At 38.3% G+C, this 22107-nt stretch overlaps 2 protein-coding genes and 1 long non-coding RNA gene across 4 annotated transcripts; all 3 read left to right on the forward strand.

The window, feature by feature from the left end:
• Window positions 1–1917: 1917 nt before the first annotated feature.
• LOC140182597 (uncharacterized) lies at window positions 1918–3469 on the forward strand. The gene is made up of 2 exons (XR_011878522.1): window positions 1918–2194; window positions 2916–3469. It is a non-coding gene; the product is annotated as an uncharacterized lncRNA (long non-coding RNA).
• A 1135-nt stretch (window positions 3470–4604) lies between these two features.
• LOC112790246 (protein SYM1) lies at window positions 4605–5940 on the forward strand. The gene is made up of 3 exons (XM_025832556.3): window positions 4605–4817; window positions 4924–5015; window positions 5361–5940. The coding sequence occupies exons 1-3, from the start codon at window positions 4659–4661 to the stop codon at window positions 5761–5763; spliced, it is 654 nt and encodes a 217-aa protein (XP_025688341.1). The 5' UTR covers window positions 4605–4658; the 3' UTR covers window positions 5764–5940.
• A 496-nt stretch (window positions 5941–6436) lies between these two features.
• Window positions 6437–11833, forward strand: LOC112790245 (subtilisin-like protease SBT6.1). Of its 2 annotated transcripts, none has more exons than XM_072232789.1 (10): window positions 6437–7317; window positions 7552–7680; window positions 7766–7918; window positions 8230–8356; window positions 8556–8740; window positions 9022–9285; window positions 9465–10530; window positions 10766–11263; window positions 11368–11428; window positions 11512–11833. In XM_072232789.1, exons 3-10 carry the CDS (start codon window positions 7890–7892, stop codon window positions 11601–11603), a joined length of 2322 nt encoding a protein of 773 aa, XP_072088890.1. In that variant the 5' UTR covers window positions 6437–7317; window positions 7552–7680; window positions 7766–7889; the 3' UTR covers window positions 11604–11833. The 2 variants fall into 2 exon arrangements, with proteins under 2 accessions (XP_072088890.1, XP_025688339.1); XM_025832554.3 differs by having other exon boundaries at window positions 8240–8356.
• Window positions 11834–22107: the final 10274 nt, after the last annotated feature.

Below are 22107 nucleotides of genomic sequence, written 5' to 3' on the forward strand. Positions count from 1 at the left end.
TCAAAATCTCAAAAGTACAAAGATAAGCCCACCCATTAGGATGCAATTGAGATGGTGCACAGTTCAATTGCCTCAATACCTGACACTTAAACTCACTAAACGGAAGCTTCACCCTCAATTCCTCCAACACACAGCTATACATATAGAAAAACTCAAACCCCTCCTTCCTATGGAAAACACGATCACTAGAAACATAGGGAAGCAGCTCAAATGAAACACCAGAACCACCCTTTGAAACTTTTCCCTTGTCTATCTCTTTCATAGATTCTTCATCCTAGAACAGCGAGCATTATTTCCTAATATCATCACTCACCCAATTATATGACCAATCAACTTTATCTTTCTTCTCTTTCTCAAAACCCATTTGAACAAAAACAAAAGGAGAATAAAAGCCAGAAGAAGAAGACCAGAAGTTATAGAGATGAAGAGAGAAGTAGCATACCTCTTTTGCTCATTTTTGCTCCAAATGCAACTGATAAACACACATACCTTGAACAAACACACAAAACCCCTTGGATTCCAAAAACTATTAACTTCCCACTACAAATCGCTTTTCAATTCCACTAAACAATCATATCAGTCATATCAAAAGCCATCATGCGCATAGGAAATACGCACATTCATTAATTAACATTCAAAATCTTTCTCTCTCTTACTGACACACATTTAATTTTTCAAATGAAGCATCTTGAACTGGGGGCTACAAGGCCAATCCGGTCACCGACCTATAACATCACTAAATAAGCCGACTTATGATCCATTTAAAGCTCAACCTGCTTCATTTAACATTTTCTCAGGCTTAGCTTGGGGGCTATGTCTGGCCATTACAAATCCAACATCATAAATCGGCATTATCATTCATAACTCGGAATTATTCACGTTATTATTCAGAAAGCTGGCGTTCTAGTTCGGCATTACAGTTATTAATCGGCAATCAACGTTATTAATTGGCCACTTACGTTACAACTCAACTAAACAGACTGCTTTCCAAATGTGAAACGTCCAACCTAACATCTCATCCTTATTATTGCTCTTTAATACAGGCAATAAAGCAGAAGCATAACCGACTTGCACATAGTCACCCATAAAAGGTATGATCTTCCATCCTAAAAGGACACATTGAATTCTCAATACTGACTTAAGTTTCAAAGTGCCTTTGCAGGTACACTCCCCCCTTGTTTCTTGCTGAAAGCTCTACGCAATTGGACATCCCTTTGGAGTAAAGCTCAGATTACCACAAAGCTCAAAGGTTGGCACCGAAAATAACAACTCAGCGTCGATTCCCAGAGACCGAGCTCTCCCTCCAAGTATTCATACAAGAACATTATGTATGTTCTTTTTTGCTTTTAAGTATCGTAATGCCTCACCACATCTGATTTACGACTATAACGTAAGGATTTGTGTAGTAAAGTGTTACATTTTTCTATCTCTTTTATCTGCATCACACGACTTTGACAAATAGATTTAGCTGAATTAATTCATATTCTGTGCATGAAGGATTTATAATCATATGCTTTTGAAAGTCCTAGTCATAATTGTTTTTTATGGAAAGTATTAAAAAGGTTTAATTACTCTGCAGGTCCCTATAGTTTCATCAAATTTTCAATTAGGTCCCTATACTTTTTTTCTTTTCAATTGGGTCCTTAGATGTTAATTTTTTTTCAATTTAGTCCCTACAGTGACAAAACCGTTTAAAATAACAGAATATTCTATTCAAAAATTGAATATTCTCCTAATTAAGTTATAATAGCTAATTAAACCCACTTCTATTTTTTTAAAATACCAAAAACATCCTTGCCATTTTATCCAAAAACAACCTAGTCAGCGCCTGTTCTCTGTGAAGTCACTGCGTTTCTCCTCTGATCCATTCGTTGGTGTCGTCCTCCATCTGCGGCGGCGGCGTCGTTGTCATCGTCCTTGGCGGCGTGAGCGTCCATCGTCGTCATCGTCCGTCGTCCTTGGTTTGCGTTGCACTGCTCTGCGCTGGTCGTGCGTCTGCTCTACTCTGCTTCCCACTGGTGGTGTGTCGCTTCTGTCGCGTTCCCTCGCCGTGGATTGCTACGCCGCTACTCGCGTCGCCACACCTCGCCGCACCTCGCCTTGCTGCCTGAAGTCGATCTGCCAAAATCCCATATTTTTTTCCAATTAACAATTTCTTCGTTTTCATGGCAGATCCTTCCCATCTTAAACCCAGGTTAGATTCTAACTATCGTCATCCTAGACAATGGAGCTGGATTAGCTTTAAATGCCCCCTTTTATTTTGTTATGAGCTTTAATTACCCTTTAATTAATTAAAAATCGTTCATTTTATGTTCCTTGGGGGCTAGAAAATATTTTGTGATCTGATCCACTTGCAGTTGGATAGGCTCATGTGGTTTTTATTCATGGTTCTGTTCATTGAACTCTAATTAGCAGAGTTGTTAGTAATCCTAAGTGACTCTGAAAAAAAGGGTTCCCCCGCAGGGGGATGTTTAATGTTGTTATATTTTGTTAATGTTGAAATGTAAGTGGAAACCAAATAAAGCAAAAGAATTTGCCTTCTTTCTGTTTGATTTTGTTGGTTGCTTTTGCTTTACTTTCTAGCTTGCTTGAACCAATTGGTGTTTAAGGCTATTCCTCGCTTTTTAAGTGGTGCTGTATTGATTTAAACATGCACCAAGAAGTTCAGACTTAAAAGATGTTCAAATTTATATGATATTTGCTAGACTCCATCAAGGGAAACTATTAGTTTTCCATGGTGCTCTTTTTACTTTGGTGTGTTCTTGATGTGAACGAAAATTTGCAGCTCTTATAAGTTAAGACACAGATTCATATAAAATTGATGTCCTTGTTCATAAATGGTGAAAATAAAATCAAAATCCTATAGTCAAAGATGGTTGGTGCAGTTTATAATGACAGACCAAGGTTTATCTCAGCAGGAAGAATTATATTCAATGAGCAGGAAGAATTATCTCAGCAGCACATTAATGGAAATAACTTTACTGATAGACCAAGGTTTCCCAATTCTAGCTTTCGGGAGGATCCATCTTCAGAAAGCACTTTGAACACTTCAGCGAATCCTTGGGATAGGCCAATTGGGAGTGCCAACAAACTTGTTAGCAGTGGTCAAGAGGGGCTTACTTATGATGACAACTCAGGACATGGATTCTTAACTGACATCTTTACTGAGAATGCAATCGTGGATGATACTAATTTGAACCCTTTGGAGTTCTTAGCTTCTCTGTTCCCTGGTTTTGCTGCAGAAAGCCTTGTGATAGTGACATTGGTTTCAATTCAGACATTGCTTCAAGTCTTCTCTTTTAGAACCGGTTGTTATTAATGTTATTGTTGATCCTTATGCCGGTTCAGAGAGTGGGAGGCTACAACACAATAATTGATTTCCAGATTTTATGTATTATACTGAAACTATGCTTTCTATGGTTTTCATTTTTAGATTTCAAATTACATAGCCTTGTGGTTTTCTATAGTATACCATGATATGATAAAGACATAAATTATATTTCATGAATCTACACAAATGTAAAATATTACATGATCATAATAAATACTTGAATGATGAAAATTGAATTTTATATATACTTTTTACTACTATTTCTGTTTCATTTTATTCATTACGTTTTTTGTATGTTCTTAAGATAAGGTATTTTGAAAGTCAAAAAAATAAAAAGAAATTATTTTTGGTACATTTTATATATAAATAAGCAAAAGAATGATAATGACAAAATAAAAGGGATTATAGGAATATCTTTCATGTCGTAGAATCATTGAATAAGGATTATAGGAATATCTTTCATTGAATATTTATAGTTTTATTGAATTTTCAATTAGGTCCTTATACTTTTTTTCTTTTCAATTAGGTCCCTAAGGGTATACAGGTAATTTCACAATTTACTAACATTTTTTTGACGTTTAACGTTAACAAGGACTAAATTGAAAAAAAAATGATGTATAGGGACCTAATTGAAAAAGAAAAAAAGTATAGGGACCTAATTGAAAATTTGGTGAAACTATAGGGACCTGCAGAGTAATTAAACCTATTAAAAATAAGTCTTAAATTAGTTACTTTTAGAAATGGAGACAATTGTTGTTAAAATGTTAGTATGTATTTTAAATTTTAATTTAAAATTTTGATTATTTTTTATTTTTGTGAGACCGAATTAATCGGTTCAACTAGTAACTTATCGGTTAAATCAATATGATCTAATAGTCCAACTGGTTCAATTATTGGTTCAATTCTGATAACTATAGTTTTAAGTAGATATAAGAATCCTAAACTTCTAATAAAAAATGCTATCCATACACTAAAATTAACTAAAATATATTACCAATGTATTTGTGTATAAATATATGTGTGATTTAATTTACTTTTAACATGTATTTATATATATATTTAATATTAGTGACTGACTTTAGTAACTGATTTTAGTGTACAAGTAATATTATTTCCCAATAGCCTCATTTTAGTACATAATTTAGGAATTAGAAATTAAGAATAAGGCCCTTTTTGGACCTGAGTCACACGGTATTAAAAAGGCCTTTTCAATCAACGTCCCAAGTAAAGGCCCAAAATGGGGTTATGTTGGCCCAAAATGCTGAGCAGAATGGTCAAAAACGTCTTGTAAGTTGTGAGAAAGCGAGGAGGATTAGGTGTAGGCAGGATGATGCTGAAGGCGTGGAAATGGTACCAGAATTGCCTTTCTGTTCATCCCGTCAAGACCCAGGTCATCAGCTCCGGCGTCCTCTGGGCTGTTGGTGACGTCACTGCTCAATATATTACTCACTCCGCCGCCAAGAAGCGTCTTCAACTCTCTGCCACGGTATCCAACTCGCAACTCGCAACTCGCAACTCAACTCTTTTATATTGTTATTATCGTCTCTGCTGTGGGTTTCACTCACCAATTTCCGTTCCCTTGCATTTGGTAGGATGAAGAACCTAAATTTGTTATAAACTGGAACCGCGTTGCTGTTACAAGTATGTTTGGATTCGGTTTCGTTGGACCTGTTGGCCACTTCTGGTACCTACCTATTTCTCATTCTCCTCATTTCTTCAATGTCGCGTCAGTGATTCACATAGATCTCAATTTGTCAAGGAATCCGATAACTGTTTCTGAATCGATTTTGATTTATATCCCTCTTTGATGTGCATGTTCTTAGTTGACTAGGGCTTATTTCGAAATAGATTCCAGGCTTGCCTATTGCCTAATGTTTGGTTACAATTGAAAACTACTTGTCAAATTGAAATTCAGAAATTCCATTTAGAACATATGATTCTCAAGTGTACCAAAAGAGGGTGAAACATCGTTGAATTAAGTCATGATAGTAGCAATTTGCTAACTGTCTCATGCCAATTTTTCATGTAGGTATGAGGGTTTGGACAAATTCATAAGACTTAAGCTTCACCTTATGCCAAAGTCTGCGCGAGCTGTAGCCACGAAAGTAGCAATGGATGGCATCATATTTGGTCCGATCCATTTGTTTGTGTTCTTTACTTACATAGGATTATGCTCAGGCAAGACTATTCCTCAGGTGAAGGAAGACTTGAAGAACAACTTTTTCCCAGCTTTGATTGTAGAAGGTGGTGTTTGGCCATTTGTGCAGGTCTTCAATTTCCGGTATGTTCCTGTGAAGTACCAGCTTCTCTATGTGAACTTGTTCTGCCTGCTGGATAGTGCTTTCCTCTCTTGGTTGGAGCAACAGAAGGATGCACCTTGGAAACAGTGGTTTAAACCATTTCATTCTTCCCGTGAAAAAAGAAGCCAATAAGCCAATGCTCATGAAAAGATTATTGATATTTTTACTCCTGGTTCTCCTCCATGAACCTTGTTCTGGAAATTCACTGTAGTATCAAAATGGTTTCTAACCCTACATACATACATTGAGTAAACATAGGTGAAACTCAACATGATGCATTTATTGATTAGTATTTAAATATTTTGTTTATCTGATTTTTATCCCAGCCCCCAGAATTCTTGTGTCTGGTAACTGGTAATTAAAAATGAACTTATTATAACGGCTTATGCCACCTCCATTTGGGACCTTCTTTTGACTTATGCTTGTTAGCTAATTGCCACATGCTGAGAAAAGAGAGATGAATATAGGTTCTAGGTTGGGGAGAATTAGAGAAGAGAACAGGAGTATTTTTGGTATTTTATAAATAAACGAATATTATATGTTGGACAATTAAAAAGAAGGTGAATATACTTCAGATTATTTTTTTGGTAAAATTATCATAGTTAATTCTACAAAATCAAGTCTATAGAAATTCAAATCCAAAGTCTTACTTATCAAGTATAACTAGTTTGATTCAATTTGTATATGTGCCGTAAAATATACAAAATTTACATGCTTACCCATGTGGATTGGACTAATTGGGATTAAACTTCAAATCTCCACCAATATTAATAATTTGTAAGCTAAAAAATGGTTAAAAAAAAACACCACTTTCATTTCTAATGCTTTTTGAAAGGAGAGAGAAGAAAAAGGAGAGGGCAGGGGCAGGCACCCTGAATGTGGTGATGATTCGGAGATGTACTTTACAAACAAAACCAGATTCAATTCAACAACGAAACAGTGTCTGTGTTGGTGTCCTTAACGCTTTATAGACAAGCCGAACACTTACCAGTTCGTAGTATCCGATGTAGCTAGTAGCTAGTAGCTAGCAGCTAGCTCCCACGTGAACTAAACCAATGCAAACAACCCCAATCACCACCACATCCTCCTCCTTCTTCATCCTTAACAACCATGGCTTCCACCCAAAGCAGCTCCGCCTTTTCTCTCTCCATCTTCTTCATATTCATCGCCCTCTTTCTCTACCATTTCCACTTTCAATCTCAACCTTCTTCCCCTAACCCATCCCAAACCCTACCCCCAAATTCTACCGACCACGGAACCCCCTCTCGCCGCAACTACATCGTGCGGTTCCGCCACTACAAGACCGCCCACCACCACCGCTCCTATCTTGAATCCAACCTCCGATCCCGAGGCTGGCACTGGATCCACCGCCACAACCCTGCCGCCAAGTTCCCCACCGACTTTGCCTTGGTTTCTGTTGAGGATGGATTGATTCGACAGATTGAGGCTCTGCCACTGGTCAAGGACTTGCATTTGGACATGAGCTACACCAGGGGTCTTCTCCACAAGGATCGCACCCACAAAGGCAAAGGTGGTGCCTTTGTGGATGGCAAGAAGCGCCCTGGCAAGATATTCACGTCCATGTCGTTTACTGAGGAACCATATAGAGATGGAGATGATGAACCACCCCATTGCTCCTTCACTCGAAACTCTTCCGTCAAGTTGGGACGCCAACTCTTGATGCAGGTGAAGATTCAATCTTAAAGTCATAAAATTTGTTTCATATGGTTAGTCTTTCTTGTTTCTAAAATGGATTAGATTTTATTAGAGCTTTGTGGATTAAGAATTAATGTGTAAGTTTAAGGATAAGTTGTCTATTTGCGCGTTCGTTATATTTCAATCAGTGGGGAAAGGGAATGTAGATAACTCAGAGACCCACACACACACAGTGAGACTTGTTTTTGTGTCTTCTTGTGGCAGAGATCTCAAGTGACTTCCATGTTTGGGGCGGAGGATCTCTGGGCAAAAGGGTACACAGGTGCAAAAGTCAAAATGGCTATATTTGATACAGGCATTCGAGCTGATCACCCTCATTTTCGTAACATCAAGGTATTGATTCTTGGAACTGTTATTACCACGATTGTTTGGAGATGTTTTGTTCTTTGGTTGTTCTTAGTGTTGAGGACATTTACAGGAACGAACAAATTGGACCAATGAGGATACGTTAAATGATAATCTTGGACACGGGACCTTTGTTGCTGGTGTTATTGCTGGGGTAGACGCAGAGTGCCTTGGTTTTGCACCTGATACAGAGATTTATGCATTTCGTGTTTTCACTGATGCACAGGTAATGCCTGTTGGATATTCTTGTCACACTCACTGTTCTTTTCCTTGACTACATTTGAGTTTCAGTTAGCCAAAACTATCTTCATTGTTTGTTTACTCATTAAATGCCCATTGTCATATGGTTACTAACCAAGAAATCATCAACAAGATCTGAATAGGGAAATGTACATGTGTTTTTTACTGCAGTTGTCACAAATTGTTGACAGCTGATAAAGGCCTGTCATAACTAAGTTGCATACGTTTCGCAGTTCTTATGCTAATAATACTATTATTTTGTAATATTTGGCAATATTTTGAGAAGAATTCATTCAGCCTATTGCAGGTTTCATACACATCATGGTTCCTTGATGCCTTCAACTATGCAATTGCAACCAATATGGATGTGCTAAACTTGAGCATTGGTGGACCTGATTATTTGGATCTTCCATTTGTTGAGAAGGTAATTTTCTTTTATCCATCCATTCTTGCTTTTTAATTTGATAACATTATATGTTTGATGTGATTTTAAGATTTAAAGAATATAGATTGGTTTTAAATTTATATAACATAACTATTATGTGTAAATAAACCATCTTTTGTTGACAATTGAGTAAGAAATTTCCTCTTACAAAGTGTTATTTTGATAAATTGTTGACCAGATATGGGAAATAACAGCAAATAATATAATCATGGTCTCTGCAATTGGAAATGATGGACCACTTTATGGAACTTTGAACAATCCAGCTGATCAAAGTGATGTTATTGGCGTTGGTGGCATTGACTATAGTGACCATATTGCTTCATTTTCCTCACGTGGCATGAGTACTTGGGAACTTCCTCATGGGTAATGTTTACTTATTTATTTCTACTTATATTTCATGGATCCTTCTCCCAATACAGGTTTGATGAGGATTTCTTGCACTTACTTCCTTTTTAGCATTTGTACTTTTTTGAGTTCATCATACAATAGATATTTCGTCGGGTTGTATCATCTACTTTCAATCTCGTGGTAATAGTTGGGTTCTGCTGATTCTTGTTAAAAAAGATGCCATTTAAATGCAAAGTTGGTTTTTTAATACTTAAGATCATTGTGTTTGAATTTCTAATAACCTCTGGACCTTACAGTTATGGTCGTGTGAAGCCAGACATAGTTGCATACGGACGGGACATAATGGGATCCAAGATTAGCAAGGGTTGCAAAAGCTTATCAGGAACAAGTGTAGCAAGTCCTGTAGTTGCCGGTGTTGTGTGCTTGCTTGTAAGTATCATCCCTGCATCCGATCGAAAAGACATCTTAAACCCAGCAAGTATGAAACAAGCATTGGTTGAGGGTGCTGCAAAGCTCTCTGGGCCTAACATGTTTGAGCAAGGTGCTGGCCGAGTTGATTTGTAAGTTCCACTTTTTGACGGGTCCCCTTTCTTTTTGTCTTTGTCTTATTTTGAACTTTGATATGGTGATCATCGTCATTACCATTGCCATTTCCACTATAATAAATTAATAATGATTTTACCTTTAGATTCTTTAATAATTTCATTTATGTATTCTTACTTGTTAACATAATTGTCAGGCTCGAATCATATGGGATTCTTAAGAGCTACAAGCCTAGGGCAAGTATCTTCCCCAACATCCTTGATTATACAGATTGTCCTTACACATGGCCTTTTTGTCGCCAACCACTCTATGCAGGATCTATGCCTGTCATCTTCAATGCCACCATTTTGAATGGAATGGGTGTTATTGGCTATGTAGAAGGCCCACCAACATGGCATCCTTCTGATGAGGTGGGGAATCTTTTAAGCATTCATTTTACACATTCAGAGATAATCTGGCCTTGGACTGGTTATTTAGCACTTCACATGCAAATCAAGGAAGAAGGTGCCCAGTTTTCTGGAATTATTGAAGGCAATGTAACCCTTACGGTTTCTAGCCCACCTGCTCAAGGAGAGCGCCCTCAAACTAGCATTTGTGTGCTTCAATTGAAGTTGAAAGTGGTACCAACACCACCTCGATCCAAACGAATTTTGTGGGATCAGTTTCATAGTATTAAATACCCACCTGGTTACATTCCCAGAGATTCCTTGGATGTTCGAAATGATATTCTTGACTGGCATGGTGATCATCTGCATACGAATTTTCACATTATGTTCAACATGTTAAGAGATGCTGATTATTATGTTGAAACACTTGGATCTCCTCTTACATGCTTTGATGCTCGTCAATATGGAACACTTTTGATGGTAGATCTTGAAGATGAGTACTTCCCCGAGGAGATTGAGAAACTTAGAGACGATGTCATGTATACTGGATTGGGGCTAGCCATCTTTGCTGAGTGGTATAATGTAGATACTATGGTGAAGATGAGATTTTTTGATGACAATACACGAAGTTGGTGGACCCCTGTTACTGGAGGATCAAATATTCCAGCACTGAATGATCTTTTGGCTCCATTTGGGATTGCTTTTGGAGACAAGATCCTGAATGGTGATTTTTCACTTTTAGGTGAGCAAAGCCGATATGCTTCTGGAACAAATATTGTGAGGTTTCCTAGAGGTGGCCATGTACATAGCTTTCCCTTCTTGGATAGTTCCGAGAGTGGAGCCACTCAGAATGTGCTGTTGAATTCTGAAACCAAAGTGAGTTAACTTAATAGAGCACTCTATAATTGCGTTATATATTAAATTTTATACTAGCCAAGCAATCTTTTTATGGCTTCATTCTATGATATTTTATTTTATTTTATTTTATTTTATTCTTATACGGCATCATCTTGAAAGTTAGTTTTTTACTTTTAGTGTTCTTGAGTTTAACATGTAATGTTGACATTGAGAAGCTTTCTTAAATTATAGTGGTGTGTTTTGGTTGAAACAGCCCGACTCTCCAATTCTTGGTTTCACAGAGATGGGTGAAGGTCGCATAGCTGTTTACGGGGATTCTAATTGTTTGGACAGTAGCCATATGGTCACTAATTGTTACTGGCTCCTAAAGAAAATGCTTGATTTTACTAGTACAGATGCAAGGGATCCTGTGCTGTTCTCCAATTCAGTTAAACTAGACATTTCGTTGTACGAAGATGATAATCAGTTGCCATCTCGGAGAACTGATGTCAATTTCTCAACATATTCGGCGGTTGTGGGAAAGGATTTGATTTGCCGAACTGACACAAGATTTGAAGTATGGGGAACCAAGGGCTATAGTCTGCAGCTTCAAGGAAGAACAAAAAAGTTGCCTGGTTATCCTCTCATTGATTTGGGAAGAGGGTTGAACTCAACTCTGGCTACTTCTTCTAGAAGGAACCGAATATTTAACACACGGAACAAGGGTGACTCCGTTGGGAATACGTACTTGGGCCTATTCTATGGAGATGAGGCAAGAAATTATAATCACTTTATCTTTTTCATGTTTGTTGTAGTATGATACCAGTAGATAGTGCATATGGCTGATAATCTAAAATTTTCTCATTTATCTTGCAGCTTGATGCACCTAAGCTTGTTGGTATTAACTGGCTTGTACCAGCTGTAGTTGCAGCAACGGGTTAGTGAACACTTGATTGTTGCTCATTCAATTTTAGATTAGTATATCCGTTTTGCGCTTCAATGCTTTATCTTTTGTGGCAGGTTTTCTGCTATTATGTTTTTGGCGCATTCGCCAAAAGCGACGGCGGCGAAGGAAAGGATCAGGCGCTGGTAGATTGGCCAACTTATTATAGCTGTGTTATTTAATTTATTGTAACAGTAGCCTCTAGAGAAATTTTCCTGTAGCATAGATAAATTGGAGCGTTTCAACTATGGTCATCTTAGGAAGATAGTCAGATAAGGTGATGAGAAATCAATTATGTTTTGTTCTTGGGATACTTGGAGTCAGATGAAGAAATTATGCATCTGAAACGCTCTTATCTACTCATTCAACAGAAATAGATATGTAAGTTGTTTGTGTTTAGCTATATGCATATTAAGCTTTAAATTAAGAACGGGTTACCGTAATTCAAGAGTAAAATACTGTGAGGACCTGACGAATCCAGCTTGATCAAGAAACTTGCTGTGTGAGAACCTTGCCAAGTCTGTGTTTTGAATCAATGCCTTAAGCTTTCATGGCAGGTGTTTTGCTATTTTGATAATGCCCAACAAGGCAACAACTAGAAAATAACTCACTTCATTTGTTTAAGATAATATCAAAATTGTTTATATGCATTTGTATCTAATTTGTAGATAAATAATGTTTTAAAAACAGTATATATTATTTTTATTTACAAGATAATATCGAAATTAATTAAGTATTTTACAATAGAAGTATTGTTGTCTCAATCTTGGTTTTCAAATATAAAGAAAGGGTTATGTTAGGTAACTATTGATTTTTTTAAACAACATGAATAACTATTAATAAAATAAAAAGAGAAATTTTATCATGTTGATTCACTTTTTCACCATACTATGCTGATTTTGAGTGTCAATAGGAGAGAATGCCACGTGAGCGTGATTGTGGCATTGAAACAGTGCAGGGAAAGAGTTCCGTTCTGCGTGTGAAAATTATTAATTTATTATGTGGTAATTTTGTCTGGTAGTTATTTATTATGTGGTAATTAATTGTGTAATTAGGTGTTGGATTTAATGGACTATTGAATTGTAGGTTGGTAGGAACGTTTTTTAAAATTCAAGATTTGTCCAAAAATAGAAGTTGTTGGATTTTTTTTTTCACTTGACATTGGGTTTTCAATAATAAAAAGGAAATTAGTGGTGTTGTATTGACCCATGATTAAGATGGAGTTATACTAGACCCAAAAAATCAAAAGATGAAATTATAGAAATTAGTAAAAAAATTTGATGGAAATTATGAGGGAGTAAAAACTATTATTTAACGGCTCTTTTTACTGTGACTTTATCACCGTCACAGTTCTTATCCGGCCCCATGACCAGAGCAGGGTTGTCGGAAAAAATCCCAAATGAATGTGACCCATCAGAGCAAGAAAGAGATCTCCTACAGAGAAGTGTCAAAAAAGTGCGTAAAGGAGATGAAGGTTTTACTGGAACAGAAGCATTAGTACCAAGATTTGAAGAATGGATACAGCAAGAAGAAAGAGGAGCAAACAACAGGACCTATGCAGACATGGTGACAGGAAAGAACCAAGACCTTGAAGATAATCCTTTGAGCGCAGAAGAAGACGTCATGGACAGCGAGGATGAAACTGTACCTGAAACAGAGAAAATAGATGAAGGAATGGAAGAATCCAATAGAGAGAATAGCAAGTCAGAGATAACAGTAGAAGACATGGGACAAGGGCTCTACAACATTGTCATCAATGAGGAAGCTAAAAAGGAACTATGGAAGCCTTGGTGGAGATCTCTCATAGTCAAGCTAATGGGAAGGAAAGTAGGCTATGTAACCATGAAGAGAAGAATAGAAAACATGTGGGGAAGATTAGGGGAACTGGATGTGATTGACTTGGGAAACGATTATTACCTTGTGAAATTCTATGCTCAAGAGGACTTGGATGCTGCCCTGGTGGATGGACCATGGAAAATTTATGATCACTACTTGGCAGTGAGATTGTGGGAGCCAAATTTCAACCCCCTTACAACCACAATTGATAAGATCACAGCTTGGATTCGCTTACCAGGATTACCTATAGAGTTATATAATGGGAAAATTCTAAGAAAAATCGGTGACTTAATTGGAAGGACTTGCAAAATTGATTACAACACCTCCCATTTATGCAGAGGAAAATTCGCGAGACTTTGTGTCGAGGTTGATCTAACCAAGCCACTGCTAGGAAGATATATGGTAAATGGAAATGTCTACCAAGTGGAATACGAGGGCATTCACCAAATATGTTTCACTTGTGGCAAAGCGGACCATGAACAAAAGCATTGTGCCATTTGGAGGGAAAGAAATGAGAAAGACCAGGAGAAACAAGGTGAGAATACTAAAACTAGAGGACAACAACAACAAGAGTAGACATCAATCCGGAAAAAGAAGCAGAAGCTGAACAAAGAATTACAGAAAAAGGAAAAGCTATATTGGAAGTGGACAGCAACAACTTTGGACCTTGGATGGTGGTCCAAAGGCATAGAAAAACAAGAAAGGACACAGGAAAAGACGGAGCTGGCCCAAGCCATATGGATAAGGACAAAGATAAATACAAAGGAGGCAAAACCAGATTTAGTGTGCTGGAAATAGAAGAAACCAACCAAGTGGAAAATATGAATGAAACAGTTGCGGAGAATGAAAATCTCATCAAAATTAACAATGACAACCAAAATAGGAGTAGCAGCGTCAGGAAAATTGCCCAGAGAACCAACCAGATCCAGAGAAGCAACACCAAAGCTACAAATAACAACCAAATGCACACACAACTCCAAACTAGGAATATTCCCACGGAAAAAAGAGACAACAACCAAAGCAAATAAAGCTATAGCAACAGGGAAGATCCAAACAATTTGGTGCAAAAATATAAAGAGAACTGGACAACGAAGGAAGACGCCTCACCTGATCCGGATACTCCCATCCACGGAGGGATGGAAACACAAAAAGCAAACATCCAAAAAGGGGAAGACAAGTCGCCTGACCCTGGAGAAAAAGAATATGTTAGCACAGATCACATGGAAACAGAAACGCAGAAAGATTTAGAAATCTAATTGAGGGAGTTGATTTTAGCTCTCCTGATGGAAATGAGTTAGGACACCATGAAGCTGCTGAAATGCAGCTATTTTAAATCCCTCCCTTTTGTTTTAATGATTATTTTATCTTGGAATGTGAGAGGTGCGGCTAGCAATGATTTTAGACGTACCTTTAAAGAAGTTGTTAGACAAAATAAACCTGATTTAGTGATCCTTTTGGAACCTAAAGTTAGTGGTGATAATGCTAGAAATGTTATCAGAAATCTAGGTTTTAACTTTTTTTATTGTGGAAGACGCTATGGGATTTTCAGGTGGCATATGGATATGTTGGAATGATAACAACATAAGCATAAACACGATTGAATCTGATCCTCAATATATTCACGCCAAGATTACCAGTCCAGGAAGAGAAGATTGGTTCATGACTGCTGTTTATGCCAACCCTCAACCACAAGGCAGAAGAGCTTTATGGCCAAAGCTCCAAAACTTAGCCAACAGAATGCAAAGTCCTTGGATTCTCACAGGAGACTTCAATGAGATAAAGGACCCAACAGAGAAAAAAGGGGGTGGCCAAGTTGATTACAGAGCTTGTAGTAGGTTTAGTGCTTGGATAAATAATAGTGGTCTTATTGATTTGGGCTTCATGGGTAGCAGATTCACCTGGAAAGGTCCCCTTTGGAATGGTTATGAAAGAGTTTTCAAAAGGCTGGACCGTGCCTTGGCCAATCCAGCTTGGAGGCTTACCCATCATGAGGCGGTTGTGAAGGTCCTTCCAAGAACTAACTCTGACCACCACCCCCTCCTCATTATAGAAAAAGTCTCTAACACCCTTAACAGGAACAGGCCTTTTAGATTTGAGTGCATGTGGACTTATCACCCGGAGTTTGAACCCTTTCTTCAACAACAATGGAACAACAATGAGAATAACAACGTTCTTAGCACCCTTGACAAAGTCAGAAGGGAGATGCACATATGGAACAGGGACACGTTTGGAAACATTTTCAAAATCAAGAGAAGAATTATGAACAGACTTGCTGGCATTCAAAGGAGCAACAGTTATGGGCAGAACCCGTTCTTGGATCAGTTAGAAGTTTCCCTCAATAAGGATCTTAATGACATTCTTGACAAGGAAGATACTTTTTGGCTTCAAAAGTCTCGAGAACAATGGATCACGGAAGGAGACAGAAATACTAGTTTCTATCACACGAAGACTATTATAAGGAGAAGAAAAAACAAGATCCTAAAGCTTAGGAATCAATACGGCATTTGGATTGAGGATGAGCATCAACTTGAGACTCACATAACCAATTTTTTTAAATCCCTTTATAGGGAAGAGGTAAACATATCTCCTTTGAATATTGATCATATGGCTCTCCCTAATTTGGATACTAACACTTGCAGGAATATGGAAGCAACCCCCTTGGAAGTGGAAATCAAGAAAGCTCTTTTTAGCATCGGATCTCTAAAAGCTCCCGGAGAAGATGGCTTCCCAGCGATTTTTTTCAAAAATAATTGGAATCTCATGAAAGAAAAAATTTGTAACTTTGTCCAATTGTGTTGGAGGGAACCTAGCTTAATTAAAGACACTAATAAGACTCTCTTGGCCCTCATTCCGAAACTCTATCATCCGGAATTTGTATCCCAATTTAGACCTATAGCGTTGTGTAATGTGAAGTACAAAATCATAACCAAAATCATTGTAGAAAGGCTCAAACCAATGCTAGATGATAGAATATCCCCGCACCAATCCAGCTTTATCCCTAATCAGAAAATTCACGATAATATCATTATTGCCAAGGAGGTGATGCATTCTATGAAGAAAATTAGAGGAAAGAAAAGTTACATGGCTATCAAGATTGACTTCGAAAAAGCCTATGATAGATTAAATTGGGAGTACCTCAGTCAAAGACTTTCAGAATTTGGGCTACCCAAGCAAATCAGCAATATTATTATGGAAGGAGTTAAATCTATCAGCTATAGCGTTCTTTGGAATGGAAACAAAACTGAAACTTTCTATCCTTCTAGAGGACTAAGACAAGGGGATCCTTTATCCCCTTATCTTTTTGTCATCAGTATGGATAAATTGTCTCAGTTTATTGAACAGGAAGTCAATAACAGATCTTGGACTCCTTTTACTTTTAGAGGAAATAGAGTTCATTTATCTCATTTGATGTTTGCTGATGACTTACTTCTTTTTGCAGAAGCATCGGTCCAGCAAATAGAGAAGATAAATGCAGTTTTGGACAGATTTTGCAAAGCTTCTGGCCTAAAAATCAGTAATGCTAAGTCTTCTATAGTGTTCTCGAAAAACACAACTCCGGAGATAAAGAGCAACATATTGACAAAGACTGATTTCACAGAAAATAAAGTGCTGGGAAGATACTTGGGCGCTATGTTGAATAATAAGAAAAGAGGAAAGGAAAACTACAAAGCTGTGATTGATAGAGTGGGCAACAAACTCAAGGGGTGGAAGAGCAAATGCCTTTCAATAGCTGGCAGGATAACGCTAGCACAAGCAGTGATAAGTCCTAGCGTGAATTTTGACATGCAACATGAAAAAGTCCCAAAAATAGTGTGTAAAGAGATTGAAAAACTCCAGAGAAATTTTGTCTGGGGAGATGACAACAACAAAAGAAGACTTCACAGCATTAACTGGAAGACCCTCTGCCGACCTAAGTATGGGGGGGTTGGGATTCAGGAACCTGGAACTCATGAATGATTCTTTCCTGATCAAAATAATTTGGCAACTAAAGGAGAACCCTAATACACTATGGGCCAAAATCCTATACCAGAAATATCTCAACAACAACAATTTTCCTACACAGAAATAAGCAAAAAGCTCAGACTCAAATCTGTGGAAAGACCTTGCAAAACTCTGGGACACATTCCAAAATCTCTCGGTGACCTTCGTGGGAGACGGTCGTGCTACCAACTTTTGGCTAGACAGATGGGTCGAAGGAATTGATGATACCCTGAAAAATCATGCAACCCAACTTAATCTGGACCTCAACAGTTCAGTTTGGGAATGGGCAAATGATACTGAAGGATGGAATAAAGAAAAATTGAAATCTTACCTCCCAAATAACATTACAGCAAGATTGCTCGCCCAACCGCCGCCCAACAGCAATAATGGTAAGGATAGACAAGGATGGAGGCTCTCAGAAGATGGTGACTACTCCGTGGCGGCAACCTATAGAGCCCTAGCCAATTGGCCCCCTCCATCAACCACAAATTGGAGCAAATTGTGGCAATGAAAGGGACCCCAAAAGGCAAAAATCACTCTCTGGAGAATGATGCATAATAGACTCCTCACTAATGAGAGAAGGAGTCGTTTATTTGGGGGGAGTGATGGATGCCCCTTCTGCACTAACCAGCCGGAGAGCACCTTGCATGCGTTCAGGAACTGCCGGGGAGTCGCCCTCCTTTGGTCACAACTCATCAATCCAGAAGCAACGCAGGTTTTCTTCGGATCAAACTTAGAGCAATGGGTCAATCTCAATTTCGGTAGAGAATTGAGGAGAGGAGCGAATAATAACTGGATGGACATTTTTATCACAGCTTGTTGGAAGATTTAGAGTTGGAGAAATAGGGAGATTTTTGAACAAGGATATAACAGACCACCAAACCCCCATACTGAAATTCTTAGGAAAATAAAGGAGATAAATGATGCCTTTGGGAAAAAAAAGGGAGAAAGCAGGGTCAAGAACAGAGAAGAACACCACATCAGATGGCACCCTCCACCACACAATTAGGTAACTGGTGGATGAAATTGTGATTGCCCTCTTTGTATTTGCATGAGATTTATTTAATGGCTCTTTGGCATATGTGATCACAACTACGTTCAACTTAACCAGCAAGTGTACTGGGTCATCCAAGTAATACCTTACGTGAGTAAGGGTCGATCCCACAGAGATTGTTGGTATGAAGCAAGCTATGGTTACCTTGTAAATCTCAGTTAGGCAGATTAAAAGGTTTTGGGTTTCGAAAATTAATAAATAAATAGAAAATAAAAGAGATAGAAATACTTATGTAAATCAATAGTGGGAATTTCAGATAAGTGTGTGGAGATGCTGTGCTCCTCTTGAATCTCTACTTTCTTATTACATTCATCCAATCCTTCCTACTCCTTTCCATGGCAAGCTGTATGTAGGGCATCACCGTTGTCAATGGCTACATCCCATCCTCTCAGTGAAAATGTTCCTATGCTCTATCACAGCACGGCTAATCATCTGTCGGTTCTCAATCAGGTTGGAATAGAATCCCTTGATTCTTTTGCGCTTGTCATCACGCCCAGCCTTTAAGAGTTTGAAGCTCGTCACAGTCATTCAATCCCATAATCCTACTCAGAATACCATAGAAAAGGTTTAGACTTTCCGGATCCTCATGAATGCCTCCATCTATCTAGCTTATACCACGAAGATTCTGTTGGGGAATCTAAGAGATATGTGCCCGGTCTAGAGTAGAACGGAGGTGGTTGTCAGTCACGCGCGTTCATAGGTGAGAATGATGATGAGTGTCACGGATCATCACATTCATCAAGTTGAAGTGCAACGTATATCTTGGAATAAGAATAAAAGAGAATTGAATAGAAAGTAATAGTAATTGTATTAAAACTTGAGGTACAGCAGAGCTCCACACCCTTAATCTATGGTGTGCAGAAACTCCACTGTTGAAAATACATAAGTGAAAGGTTCAGGCATGGCCGAATGGCCAGCCCCCTGAATGATCAGAAGACCGAATGATCAAAGACTAAAAAGTCAAAAGATTAAACTGTCAAAAGATTTCTAATACAATAGTAACTTATCCTATTTATACTAGACTAGCTACTAGGGTTTACATGAGTAAGTAATTGATGCATAAATCCACTTCCGGGGCCCACTTGGTGTATGCTTGGGCTGAGCTTGATCTATCCACGAGCTGAGGCTTTTCTTGGAGTTGAACTCCGAGTTATGACATGTTTTGGGCGTTCAACTCCGGATCATGACGTTTTTCTGGCGTTTAACTCCAGACAGCAGCATGTACTTGGCGTTCAACGCCAAGTTACATCATCAATTTCCGAATAAAGTATGGACTATTATATATTCCTGGAAAGCTCTGGATGTTTACTTTCCAACGCCATTGAGAGCGCGCCAATTGGAGTTCTGTAGCTCCAGAAAATTCATTTCGAGTGCAGGGAGGTCAGATTCCAACAGCATCAGCAGTCCTTTTGTCAGCCTTTTTCAGAGTTTTGCTCAAGTCCCTCAATTTCAGCCAGAATTTACCTGAAATCACAGAAAAACACACAAACTCATAGTAAAGTCCAGAAATGTGAATTTAACATAAAAACTAATGAAAACATCCCTAAAAGTAGCTTGAACTTACTAAAAATTACCTAAAAACAATGCCAAAAAGCGTATAAATTATCCGCTCATCACAACACCAAACTTAAATTGTTGCTTGTCCCCAAGCAACTGAAAATCAAATAGGATAAAAAGAAGAGAATATACTATAAATTCAGAATATCAATGAATATTAATTATAATTAGATGAGCGGGACTTGTAGCTTTTTGCTTCTGAACAGTTTTGGCATCTCACTTTTTCCTTTGAAGTTCAGAGTGATTGGCGTCTCTGGGAACTTAGAATTTTGGATAGTGTTATTGACTTTCCTAGTTAAGCATGTTGATTCTTGAACACAGCTACTTATGAGTCTTGGCCGTGGCCCTAAGCACTTTGTTTTCCAGTATTACCACCGGATACATAAATGCCACAGACACATAACTGGGTGAACCTTTTCAGATTGTGACTTAGCTTTGCTAGAGTCCCCAGTTAGAGGTGTCCAGAGCTCTTAAGCACACTCTTTTGCTTTGGATCACGACTTTAACCACTCAGTCTCAAGCTTTTCACTTGGACCTTCATGACACAAGCACATGGTTAGGGACAGCTTGATTTAGCCGCTTAGGCCTGGATTTAATTTCCTTGGGCCCTCCTATCCATTGATGCTCAAAGCCTTGGATCCTTTTTACCCTTGCCTTTTGGTTTTAAGGGCTATTGGCTTTTTCTGTTTGCTTTTTCTTTTTCTTTCTATTTTTTTCGCCAATTTTTTTCTCTTTTTTTTCGCAAGCTTTTTGTTTTCACTGCTTTTTCTTGCTTCAAGAATCAAATTCATGATTTTTTCAGATCATCAATAACATTTCTCTTTGTTCATCATTCTTTCAAGAGCCAACAATTTTAACACTCATAAACAACAATATCAAAAGACATATGCACTGTTCAATCATTCATTCAGAAAACAAAAAGTATTGTCACCACATCAATATAATTAAATTAAATTCAAGGATGAATTCGAAATTCATGTACTTCTTGTTCTTTTGAATTAAAACATTTTTCATTTAAGAGAGGTGAAGGATTAATGGATTTTATTCATAGCTTTAAGGCATGGTTACATACTAATGATCATGAAGTAGAGACACAAAACATAGATAAACACAACATTAAAAACCAAAAACAGAAAGAAATAAAGAACAAGGAATGAATCCACCTTTAGTGGCGTCTTCTTCTTGAAGGACCAACAATGTCCTTAATCTCTTCTATGTCCCTTCCTTGCCTTTGTTGCTCCTCCCTCATTGCTCTTTGATCTTCTCTTATTTCTTGGAGAATGATGGAGTGCTCATGATGTTCCACCCTTAATTGTTCCACATTGTGGCTCAAATCTTCTAAGGAGGTGTTGAGTTGCTCCCAATAGTTGTTGGGAGGAAAGTGCATCCCTTGAGGCATCTCAGGGATTTCTTGATGATGAGCTTCCTCATGCACCTCTTGAGGACCGTGAATGGTCTCTCTTGCTTGCTCCATCCTCTTCTTGGTGATGGGCTTATCCTCTTCAATGGGGATATCTCCTTCTATGATAACTCCAGCTGAGTAACACAGATGGAAAATAAGGTGAGGAAAGGCTAGCCTTGCCATGGTGGAGGACTTGTCGGCTATTTTGTAGAGTTCATTGGAGATGACCTCATGAACTTCTACTTCCTCTCCAATCATGATGCTATGAATCATGATGGCCCGATCCACAGTAACTTCAGATCGGTTGCTAGTAGGAATGATGGAGCGTTGAATGAACTCCAACCATCCTCTAGCCACACGCTTGAGGTCCAGTCTTCTTAGTTGAACCGGCTTGCCTTTGGAGTCTATTCTCCATTGAGCTCCTTCCACACATATGTCCATTAGGACTTGGTCCAACCTTTGATTAAAGTTGACCCTTCTAGTGTAGGGGCGTTCATCTCCTTGCATCATGGGCAAGTAAAACGCCAACCTCACATTTTCCGGACTAAAATCTAAGTATTTCCCCCGAACCATTGTGAGATAATTCTTTGGATTCAGGTTCATACTTTGATCATGGTTCCTAGTGATCCATGCATTGGCATAGAACTCTTGAACCATTAAGATTCCGACTTGTTGCATGGGGTTGGTTAGGACTTCCCAACCTCTTCTTCGGATTTCATGTCGGATCTCCGGATACTCATTCTTTTTGAGCTTGAAAGGGACCTCAGGGATCACCTTCTTCTTTGCCACAACATCATAGAAGTGATCTTGATGGCTCTTGGAGATGAATCTTTCCATCTCCCA

Source organism: Arachis hypogaea, chromosome 3, assembly GCF_003086295.3.
Source record: "Arachis hypogaea cultivar Tifrunner chromosome 3, arahy.Tifrunner.gnm2.J5K5, whole genome shotgun sequence".
In the NCBI taxonomy this organism is placed as follows: Eukaryota; Viridiplantae; Streptophyta; class Magnoliopsida; order Fabales; family Fabaceae; genus Arachis; species Arachis hypogaea.

Excerpts from the sequence above, each read along its gene's own strand:
- LOC112790246 (XM_025832556.3), top strand. The coding sequence starts at position 4,659 with ATGATGCTGAAGGCGTGGAAATGGTACCAGAATTGCCTTTCTGTTCAT. Across the intron at positions 4,818-4,923 it reads GTCTTCAACTCTCTGCCACG|GATGAAGAACCTAAATTTGT; the intron begins GTATCCAACTCG and ends TGCATTTGGTAG. Across the intron at positions 5,016-5,360 it reads GGACCTGTTGGCCACTTCTG|GTATGAGGGTTTGGACAAAT; the intron begins GTACCTACCTAT and ends TTTTTCATGTAG.
- LOC112790245 (XM_025832554.3), top strand. The coding sequence starts at position 6,742 with ATGGCTTCCACCCAAAGCAGCTCCGCCTTTTCTCTCTCCATCTTCTTC. Across the intron at positions 7,919-8,239 it reads GTGTTTTCACTGATGCACAG|GTTTCATACACATCATGGTT; the intron begins GTAATGCCTGTT and ends AGCCTATTGCAG. Across the intron at positions 11,429-11,511 it reads AGCTGTAGTTGCAGCAACGG|GTTTTCTGCTATTATGTTTT; the intron begins GTTAGTGAACAC and ends CTTTTGTGGCAG.